The 11,574-nt window shown below is 41.5% G+C and overlaps 1 protein-coding gene across 2 annotated transcripts; it reads right to left on the minus strand.

The window, feature by feature from the left end:
• Positions 1 to 1,159: 1,159 nt before the first annotated feature.
• lrrc56 (leucine rich repeat containing 56) lies at positions 1,160 to 11,198 on the minus strand. Of its 2 annotated transcripts, none has more exons than XM_056387563.1 (13): positions 11,118 to 11,198; positions 10,663 to 10,840; positions 10,136 to 10,223; positions 9,589 to 9,649; positions 8,257 to 8,353; positions 7,592 to 7,789; positions 4,741 to 4,918; positions 4,417 to 4,647; positions 4,239 to 4,306; positions 3,522 to 3,664; positions 3,171 to 3,376; positions 2,085 to 2,436; positions 1,160 to 1,777 (listed from the first exon to the last, which is right to left on the minus strand). In XM_056387563.1, the coding sequence occupies exons 2-13, from the start codon at positions 10,825 to 10,827 to the stop codon at positions 1,600 to 1,602; spliced, it is 1,965 nt and encodes a 654-aa protein (XP_056243538.1). In that variant the 5' UTR covers positions 10,828 to 10,840; positions 11,118 to 11,198; the 3' UTR covers positions 1,160 to 1,599. The 2 variants fall into 2 exon arrangements, with proteins under 2 accessions (XP_056243538.1, XP_056243537.1); XM_056387562.1 differs by having other exon boundaries at positions 4,735 to 4,918.
• Positions 11,199 to 11,574: the final 376 nt, after the last annotated feature.

Genomic DNA, 11,574 nt, shown 5'->3' on the forward strand with positions numbered 1-11,574 from the left:
TAATAGTACCAGTGTGATGGGAGAATGGATGAAAACACCTGACGGGGAGCAAGGGAGAGAAACAATCCCACAAATGAAGCAGCCATGTGAGAAAGATGATCGAAGGTGGTGCAGTTGGAAAGAATTACTAGAAGATAAGAAATACAACATGTTATGTAAGAACTGTCGAATGGTTGAATGGATATGTACGCTTACATGTATACAGACATCATACATTCCTGTGTCTGACATGTGTACACCTCTTAATCCAGCACTGTAGAGAGGAGCACTCTCAAGGTTTAATGACTACCTGTGTTTTGGTACTTTGACTCATTTATTTACTTCCTGTTTCTGTGTACAGAACTTACGCATGCACGCCAGAAATATGGGAAGTGCTTTCTAATGTGTGTCTGTGCATGCTCACATCAGGTATTCATACTTAACACCGGGCAAGTTTGGAAACGTCAGCGTGTTGGTTGCAGCGGTTCCCCTGAAATGAAATTCCATGTAAGAATTGATGTGACAGCTTCAAAACAAACCACTTCTCTCAACATTATATACCCTTTTGAACTAAGGTGTTAAATGTGACTGCCTCTTTATGCTTCATCTACCCAAAAACTGTTTGCCATAAGTGTCTCAGGACAAAATTTGTCTTAGATTGCCCTTCACAATACAATGGATAGTTAGTTTCCCATTAACTCTTGGAGAACAATAGGATATCTCACAGAACATATGAACCTTAAGTGGAGTTGATTTGTTCCAGTCTGTTACTCATGTTATGTATCTGCCAATACAGTATGAAACATTTTCTCCAGTATTAGCAGTGTGCAAAGGGAAGGCTTGCATGCTTTATGTTTGTATATGTATATTGTAAATGACAGTCTCTGATGTAAATGCCTTAGGTATGGACATATGAACAAAAAAAGGAATGAATCCTGTTTTTCACAGAGGTGGATTTGAGGGATCGTTTGCTCAATGAGGTTGAAGCGAGTGATAGTTTTTGAATTAATGTTTACAGATAGTGCCATCAAGTGGCCATATAACACTATTACACCATGAATAGCAAGACAATCATTATCACTGCAAGAAATCTTGGCTAAACTCAATCTTTACATTTTATTAAATTCGCATCTCAACATTAATGAAAGAGAACCACAGTAATCTGAAATTTATTAACATTTTTTTTATTGGGTAAAATACAAGGTAGCACTTGAGTTATAATAATGAAACACTTAAACCTGAGAAATGCAAATGTGAGGTATTAATTACATCCCACATTAATTTTAATTTAGCTAACACCAACTCACTCGCATTAAAGGAATCACCTCATTATAGCAAGTCCTTCAACTACACTGTCACTCATGTTATTTACACAATTACTAATGCTAAAGGATGCTGGTGAGTCAGTCCCAACAGCGCCGGGACTGCCTTCAATAACTAAATCTTATGGCAATACTGGTAATCCAAACGTACTTTAAAGCATGGTGAGAGCAAGCTTGACAGCAAATTCCTCTTGAATGGCCTCAATGCTATCACTCTGTTTTTTTCAGGGTATGGAAAAGTCACACAATAATCATACTCATCACTGTCAATGCAGCCAAACATCAGCCCACTCTGGTGTCAATCTGGGTGTGAGCTCCCTCTGCAGGGCTGGAGTATGTGGTGCTGGTGATGTTTCTGTAGCGCTGCCCTGGCTGTGTGAGGACGAGTAATCACTGGTCTGTCCAGGAGTTTGGACATCTGAGGAGTGTGAAGGTGCTTGTCACCAGACTTCACAATGGATAAGTCCATGTCCGCACTGTAAGAATGGGAACGTGAAGGAAATGTGAAGAATAAAGTTTCACTCAAAGTATTACACAGTGTTAATTACCATCTACAGTTCAGTGATATATTCAATTCAAAAACGATATCTAAATTCAACTGTTCAAATCGGTTATTTTACAAAAGCAATAGATATTAGAATTAAGTCCACCATTCAAATGAACTATGCTATAAATGAGTTTCAAACAGCAAAAGCAGAATATTAATCTATTATGTTTATGTTGTATAAATACATATACTTTTGATACACCGATATACAAACGTATATTTTAAAAATGTCATACCATGAATCCACAAGCCCTTCACCCATCGCATTCGTTGGTGGCCGGCTAGGTATGTGTGCAGCCTGGGGTAACAAAGGCACACAGGTCCTGGTCACATGCTGGATCTTCTGGAGTGTCCGGTCTGTGTCTCCTGCTGTTGTACCTGTCCTGTGGGAGCTCCCTACTCTGCTGGAATCAGCTGAATGTTCTGATTTGGCCTGGCTGAGTCGAAGCCTACGTGCACGAATCCCTTGTAGGTTCCGACTACCAGAAGCTGTTGTGGCACTGACAGGGGGAGAAGGGGACAGCGTGGTGTCTGAGGACAGGGACAGTTGAGCCATGTCAGGGGATAAGGCTTCTCTGTGATACAGGTCTGAAAGCAAAATCATTACAAAAGGTTCAGTGACTGCCATCAATGTCTGTTATCTGCTGGTTTATAATAATTTGTCTGTTTTGGACCATAATAGCAGGGCCAGCCCTATAATCATGAATGTCACTGACTGACTGAGTGATCATAATTCCAGCATTGGTCAGCTGAATGCCACGTGACTGGGTTGGAGTAACCCCACTGGCCGTTGTTCTTTGAAAAATTAATTGATGCAAACAGTTTCTACTAGGGGAGCCTTTATATCATGCAGTAGATCATTTGATGTGTACCGATGTGGGCTCGGTTCAGTTTGGTTTGCTGAGACCACCTCTCAAAGTGCGCTTCAAGTTTGCGTTGCGGTTTGTTTAACCTATGCATTGTAAACACAAAACGCTCCATGTTCGCTTTGCCTTTTGCCATTGTAACCATGGCCACTGGTAGCGATAGCAAGACTGGTGGACGAGTGGTAGTTTAAAGGAAATAACTATAATAAATAACTACTGTGCTTCTCCAGATATAGAACGAACACATCAAACAATAACTGTCCTCAAATCGGCTGACACAAGGAAGAATGCAAATAGCCTATGACGCAGTCTAGTCATATACTATTTATTGAGCTAATCTTGTTATCTTATAGTAGATGTTCTTGTCGAAGGACTACCATCATCATTCTATATTCTCTCACATTCCCAGTCTTTTTTATAAGCAACAGGAAGCACATTCATTCAATGAGTATTCACCTGGGGAAAGAGACATGAATGAGGAATCTGATGAGGCAGTATAGAGGCTTTCACTGTGCTTCTCGTCTCCATGTTCTCCATCACTACTGTCATTCCTCATACCACCAAAACCTTCCTCTTCATCATCTCCTTCCTCCTCTTCTTTATCATTGTGCTGAATGACCAGGACCTGCGGTAATCTTTCTGTCTCTATGGCCTGGAGACGCCTGTAAAACAAAGTAGAAGGACACGTGTTGTATAGGTTGTATTGGTTGGTCTGTCGTGGCAAGAGGTTAAGAATCAGTTTATATAATATAGTATGTTTCCAGCTTAAGAAAAAGAGAGAAGGAGAGCTGTGTAAGTACTTAGTACCTGCTGTGCTGCTCCTTCCAAGCTCTAAGCTCAGCGAACACATCACCACGTTCTCTAGCATCAGGCTCCTCAAGGTCGTACGTGTGCTCTGGTATATGGATGGGCAGGTCACAGGGGGTGAAAATAGTCCTGGTGGGTGCCGTCTGTGAGCCAGAAGAGAGGGAGAATGAGCATGACGTTAGGAGAGGATGCTTGGAAAGACAATATTAGAGTAGAGGCCTAAAAGTTGAGAACATCAATTATGAATATACACCTGGGTAATGGTCAGACAGAGAGAGAGCAAACACAACAGGGGTAGGCTTAACAGGAGGTAAGAAGAAAACAGAGAGTGACAGCAGCGGTGTAACAGATCACATGGTGTTGGCAGTGAGAGCCCCATCTGTCAAGTCCCTCTGACACTGCTGCACCCCTCACACATCTCCATCCCCCGCGTCCTTCCACCACTGCGCCGGTCCTCTCAGGTTTCTAATAATTAGCTCTCTCTGTTTATACTGACATGATATTAAAGAGATGTGCCAGACAGCCATAATGGCCTGTCAAAGCCCGTAGAGCTTGTTCTTTTCAGTGAACACTAAATGCTCTGCTGTATGGGAAATATTGTTCAAGAAATGATGGATTGGTGCAGGTTAATTTGATAACTAATTAACGGAGATCTGTTTAACAAAATATTTTTTCACTGAATTGAAGGAATTCTGTTGTTCAACACACACCACATACCCTCAGCTTCTCTCGCCTCGCTCGAATAGCCTGGACTGGGTTTCCACAGAACAGGATTTTACCAGCTCCTTCAAAAATCAACAGATTAGAGAGGGATTTCAGAAAATCTTAGACTTTTATGACAAATAAGTCCTCTTGGGGGCACTGTTGAGTAAAGACTGCTGTTGAGAGTCTTAACCATGTGTCATGATACTGGTTTCTGCTTCCACTGCTGCTAGATCTGAGTCTGCAGAACCAGGTCTGGATCCAGGAGAGGACAGAACTCCAGGCCTGGTTAGTGACATGGGTCTGGAGCCAGTGTGGGGTCTGGAGCCCGCTGACGAGAGCGGCCAGACACAGGAGCGGCTGGAAGCAGGGCGCCTGGCTGAGCTGGGTCTGCTATAAGGACACACACTGTCTGCTGTCTCCCCTACAAAGACAAAAGTGAGTGGCCCATTAAATACACCAGTGTAATTAACTGGTCTGGGTTGACTGACTCAAAACAACGTATACATACACACACCGTCTTCAGTAGCACCCTGAGAGGAGTTGCGGTCTCTGATGGAGTTTCGGAGAATGGCCCAGTCTTCTCCCATGGTGCTGCTGCAGCTCAGCCCATCCTCCTCCACCCTTACATCGTCTAGGTAATGTAGCTGAGGGACTAACTCCCTCACTGCAGCCCGATATCTATAGTCTGCAGTCTGGGTAGAAGAGAAGAGGAAAGAGAGAGAAAGAGTGAAATGTAGAGGAGAGACGGGTGTTTGAAAAATGGACAAAGAGGGAGAAGAGGCAGACTGTGACTTTACATCAAGTTACACCTTGGTATAAAAACTGGACAAAAGAATTACGACCGATACTTTTAGAGACATGCACTTTAGGTTAAAGAACCGGTGTGTAAGATTTAGTGGCATCTAACAGTGAAGCTTTTCAAGCATGTAGGTGAACCAACGTGACTTTCAGGTAATGTGGTGGTGCAGCATGGCGGACTCCATGGAACTGAACCCACTCCCAATGTACATGTGAGAGGTTAATTCTAAGCTAATTACAGGTGATTGTACACTAATGAAAACATAACAATGAATATTATCTTCCAATTCTGCCAATAGATCCCACTAAATCCTACACACTTGTCCAGTAAAAAAAAATATAGGTGTAATGTGTAGAAATTGATGCAATGTGTAAAAAATGCAGAATGTGAATCGTGCCAGACATAGGTAGCTAATGGGGAACTTATAAAGTGAACTATAAAACATATTATTTAAAACATCTTATTATTTCAGATGAATGGTATGTACAGTATGTATCCTTTTGTGCACTGAAAGCCATGAATGCAAAATGTCTTTTTTAGGACCGCCTAGTGTATGAAAATATCACTAATGCATATATTCCTGTTGTGGCCATGCAGTGGATACAGTTTATGTGCTAGTTAAAATGATATAAAAGAGTTGCTGCCGCTCAACATGCCGCATTGGTTCTAAGTTCATCGATGACTAATCTAATGAATAGACTACTCAGATGTGTGCTTGACATCAACTGATCCACTTAATGATGTGCTTGGTACTCCACTTGGCTCCAAAAAATGGAATCATGCAATTCTGCAATTCTAATCTAAATTAGATTCCATTATACCCAAAGTGCTTTGTAATTTAGCTATGCTAAATAATGCATAACTATATAATATGGGCTACAACGATGCCCCACAAATGATAAAGAACCAGGATAAGTTGTAAAGGAGATGTCAGGGGACTCTGACATCAGCATTTTGACCCACATTAAAAAAGTGCTGATTTATAAAGTCAACCAAACCATGGTTACGCTAGCAGTCCTAACATAGGACAGTGCTGAATGTGTCAATAGTTATTACATTAAGAAGGCATATTGGCCATCTTCATGATATCTTTTTGCACTTGTTTTTACCATTATGATTCTTTAATACATCTATGGAACCTAGCGTATTCACATTGAGGGAAACTACATAAAGCTATGCAGGTTAATAACTAGTGCTACTGAAGTCCACAATGGGCACTTTGCACTGAGGTCTGGTCTTTTATCACCACACAGAGAGAGACAGAGAGGAAGAGAGAGAGAGCAGAGAGAGAGTCCAGTAAATCACTGAGCTACCAAGCGATCAATTTAGAGCATGGCACTCCTGTCCTTCACCAAACCACACAGATGCAGTGAATGAAAAAGGGAGAGAAAGGCTGGCAAGGAGGAAACGAAAGAGAAAAGAGGAGGAGAATGAGGGCTGAGTGAGAGGAAGTAAGCGGATATGTGTGTGTGTGTGTGTTTGTGTGTGCGTGTGCGTGTGTGTGTGTGTGTGGTGGAGCAAGAGGAGTGATAGTTTGGCAAGAGAGCAAACCCAAGACCCCCTCAGTCACTACAAAGCACAGGCCTAATGCATATTCAGCTCAGCATCTCCCCTCATTGCCCTAGTTTTCTAATTAATGCTCGGCTGGTGGGTGTAAATAAACACATTCACAGTGGCCCAAAAAAATTAAAGCACACTGTGTCTCAAATCCATGGAAGGTGCAAATGCAGCTTCTACCCTGTATGTCACTGAATTGGTCTGGGGTGAGCTGCTTTATGTACTGGACATTTACATGACATTAATTAGTTATTAGCCAGTTTTAAAAGAGATCCAATACTCACTGTAATGTAATCATAAAACAATACGTCTGTGTCATGGTGTCTCCACAGAAGAGTGTGTCAGTTATGTGGCTGTTATGTTTGATTATTTTGATGCCTCCTGCTCTCCCACTGTCCTGTCTGGTGTGTTGAAGACCCAGATACAGGGCGGTGAGATCACACAGATACTTTCATGTCTCAGCACACGCTAATTACATTTTAGCCATTATCTGACAAAGCTGTGAGGGCTTACGGCGCTCTAGCCCTGGAGACACAACTAACTGAATGATACCTACATCAGACCCACAAGTTGCATTTGCAAGTTGGCTTTTTACAACATCAATTGAATACAACACTTCCTCTTCAGGAACTCTGCCCAGAGTTTATTCACCTCCGTTCTCTGGTTTGCCAAATTGCTGTGACTCTGACCCTTGCACTACTTCGTACTGGTTCTTTCAAGTTGCATGAATCCAGGATTTTCAGTGTACTCTCTTAATATCATAATTGTAATCTGGATACACATGAGAACACATAAAAACACACATATCTCCATGAGATATTCTTTTTGTCTTGTTATTCTTTCATTAACACCCTTGAATGATGACACAATTGCTGGTCATGACAACAAGGAGTCTGACAGGTGCAGACAGATATCTGTTTTACCTTATTCAAGCAGAAACTCTTTTCACAGTGGTGACAAATGTGTATTATTTAGTTTTATGTACAACATGAGCAGAACTTTACCCTACCTGAGTAGCCGTGGGGTTCGGTCGCACACACACAGGATTTCCCTCCAGCGTGAGTGTCTGGAGTTTGCCACACAATCCCAGATACTGGACCTGGACTAAGTCATCCACATCATTCCCCTCCAGATCTAACAGCTGCAGGTTATCCAGCATGCCAACCTGACTCAGATCTGACACAGTGTTATAGGCCACGTACAACTCCTGAGAACAGGGAAATGAAGTACAGATAGTGTGGATTGTCAGGAAAAAAAGGAAATGGAGAGAGAAAGGAGATGTGATTAGACAAATAGAAAAACCAGCAGACACAAAATGTATTACACAGAGAAAGACTCAGTAAGAAAGGGAACATGTCAGACACACAGGCAGTTATCTTACAAAGAGCCAGAGAGACAGATATGAAACCTTCCCATCTCACCGAGATTTGGATCTTAAGATCACAAGACCTCTGATTGCTAATCAACAGCTATTCTAACATTAGAAAATTAGAACATTTCAGTATATGCTGTATAGATATGGATATGGCCTGTGGTAATCCCACTGTAATTTGTCACCAGTGCAACATGACAAATGGAAATAATGAAACAAATTTAAAAACCAAAATGAGAAAGACATTTGCTGAGTTGTTAAATTATCTCTCCACAGAGCCATCTGTAACCTTTAAAGTCTACCTTAAGAGAAGAAAAAGTAGAAATGCCATCTAGGTCTTGTAGGCAGCAGTGAGACATCCACAGCACCTGCAGGTGGGAAAGGGTGGTTCCCAGGTCTCTAAAGAGATAAAATAGAATAAATTTGATTTAAGAAGCATGGGAAGGGAGTTACACAACACTATGAATCATGACAAAGACTATCCAGTCCCTTGGCCACTGAAGCTTGAAGCCCCTTTCTCTTCCCCACATGCAGGCCTCTCTTCTGCCTCCCACTTGTCTCTACAGCAGAGGCCTGCTCTGACCCTTCCAGCAGAGGCTCATTCAGTATATCTACAACCCTGTTACACCCTCTCCACTACAGCTCCCACAGCCCAGAGCAGGAAATGCTATCAGAGGCAGTGCACGTCCGGCTGGCTCTGCTCTGCTACTCTCAGGGTGGAGCAGACAGCTCCCTATCTTTCTGTTGTACTCTCTTCTCCCTCAGCAGTCTCTTGAGTAACAATTCTCCACCTGTCCTGTTATGAGGACAATTTACAATCTGTGTGTTTGTGTGTCTAATCCTGGAGGTTTATTTATTTTTCTTCCAATTTTGATGACACTGCTATAGCTGCAATCAAAGTGGAAACTGCATATTTCCTGTCTTTTTTTTCTGGGACTGTCCAAATGGATGAATCTGAAAGCTGATATGCCACAAACCCCTCTGTCTCCTATTGTGAGGCAGGTGAGTGAACCTGTTCTCCATGTGTATCTATCTCTAAGAATCTACTAAACAAAACATCTGTTGGCATCTGGTTTACAAGCTTCAATGTGCATCTTCCATACAGAAACACTGTATTACAAGTCCCTGTTGGAAAACCTTGGCTGAAGCAGAACAGTGCTCTACACCTGCACTTCAATCACACTGCACTTTTTCTGGCCTGCCTTTCTGCTTCAAGGACTGTCTTTTTTATGGCTTCCAAGTCCTCTCGCTAAAGAGTGTCTTGTAGCACACATGTGACCAGTGTAAAGCATGACAGTAATCCCAATGGGTTCATCGCTGCTCAAGGTCAAGTTACAGTTCTCTTTGAGAAAAGACCTGGACAAACTTGCTTTGTTTCTAAACATAAGCTAAAAATGAAATGGGTTCTACTATGACAGGAATTAAAAAACCAGTAGCACAAATTCAGTTTTGTTCAACTTTGCATTTTACTTTTGGTTTCAGGATTTGCAGCTTCTTGAGAAATCTGTAATATTCCATGAGCTAATGTCGACATTGTATGAGTGTTCATGTATGTGTGTTTCTTAGAAGTTGTTTTTCAAGGACTAGGAAAAAACCAAAAAGACAGTATTTATGTTATGCAACTTTGCGCTTACCTTACTGACATGATCATGCTTTTGTTCATTTTCAGCTGCACCAGTTTAGGCAAGAAGGCACCTAGAAGATCATCAGATAAACAAAACCATCTCTCTCTACTTCACGTCATAGTGCCATAGGTTCAATTCCAAATGCACCACATCATGTATTCAACCTAAATTAGCTAAGAGGTGTAGCATCTATAAAGGTGGGCATGACTCACACATGTACAAACAACACTGTGTCATGCCTACACATGCCTCGTTGTGCAATCCAGGATTCTCTGAGGACAGATGTGACCATAATGAATAAGTTCCTCAATCATTATCAGTTCATTCTTACCGTCAGGTTAGCACACCTGACAGGAAATCACTGTATTTAAATATAATACAAGTCACTAAGTGTGTGGTCATGTTTGCATAAGGAACACTAGATGTAAAGAAATAAAACCAATGCCAATGACAAACAGTGAGCTGTAATAACAACACCTTCTACCTGTGCAATAATGTTTGAAATAGTAAGCCATGATTAACCTTTATAAATGCCTTGTTGTACTGTATATCTTACCAAAGTTACCCAGTGTGTTTTCTTGTGTGTCTACGCAGATCTCCAGCGAGGTCACATGAGAGAGGTCCCGAGTTCCACACAGCGATTTCTGTGAGGAACGTAAATTATCAGTACAACAGTTGACCTCTGACTGGCATACCGAACTGGATTTTGTCATTACTTGATCATTATTCAATATTTACCTAAGACATACACCTATGACTTTGATGTAACAAATTATGTGAAGCATGTGGTGTGAAATAATTCTGTCTGCCTACCTCACCTTGAAACAGCAATCTGCACAGCCTGTGCTGCCACAATACGCACATAATAATAATACAGACAGGATGCATACAGTAAATGTAACATCTTATCTCCATGCTGACATGTCCATTGTCATCCATCAACCCAAGTCTCCACAAATAACTTGTAATTAAGTTATGTTAAACACATAGACTAACCACATGAATCAAAGAAAGACAAAGGAGAGTAGGGTGTATCAGTGGGATGAATACTGACTGTCTCCTTAGGTACTCCTGAGAACTTACCAGCCTTTCTGGAGAGAGGTAAAGCTCCACTGCTGTCTCTGAGTCTTCACATGCTTTTGTGGCAGGAGTTGGGTTGACAAGGCCTGATCCACTTAGCTCAGTCACCAGGACCCGTGCTGTACCAGGCCGAACCTCCTGGGGTACAGACCCATGACAGCAGCTCATCTCTCACGGCTACCTGAAATGAACAATATGAAAGTGTCTTGGTCGAATGTCTTTCTGAGAAAGATAAAATACTAAGTACTACTAAAAGTAGGAATCTATATCTATATTATCTAAATAGCATTAAATATGCTAATCTTACTAGCATTAAATTAGCTAACAAACTAGCGTTGTCTATTTTGGACAAATGTTGACATAATGCGGAAGGAAATTTATTCTAGTTTCAGCTAATCCCAACAAAATGTACTTCCAAAGGAATATTACACTGTAATGTTGCCTAGAATACATTTTACCTGTTGCAGGAAACTATAGTTTAGAGAGAAAGTCTACGCATTTTACAGAAAGCAAAAGTTTGCCTGACAACCACACACGACTTCCTGGATACGGCACTGAGAGACCCGTGGCTCCCTGGGAAATGTAGTGCACATGAAACAGGTGTCGTTGAGTAACACGTTTTCAGTACAATCCTGGAAGGTAGCACCTAGCTAATGGGTTATCCAATATTGCTACTGTTATCAAAGATGAATTTATAAAGCTGTGTTTCTCCTACCATAACGACCTGAACTGTCTCTGCTTTAACCTGCCGACGGTGGTCTGATGTTGCCTTCAAATGTTCGTTGTAATCTCTGGGTGTGGGAATGTAAGTTTTCGAATTCACGTGGTCGCTATTATGATCATTTCAATGGAAGAAAAAAATGTATGTGTCACAACAATAATTTTCTTGGTGTCTGTTTGTCTAAATTATGCAAC

The sequence above is a fragment of the Seriola aureovittata genome, chromosome 10 (assembly GCF_021018895.1).
Source record: "Seriola aureovittata isolate HTS-2021-v1 ecotype China chromosome 10, ASM2101889v1, whole genome shotgun sequence".
NCBI classification, from domain to species: domain Eukaryota; kingdom Metazoa; phylum Chordata; class Actinopteri; order Carangiformes; family Carangidae; genus Seriola; species Seriola aureovittata.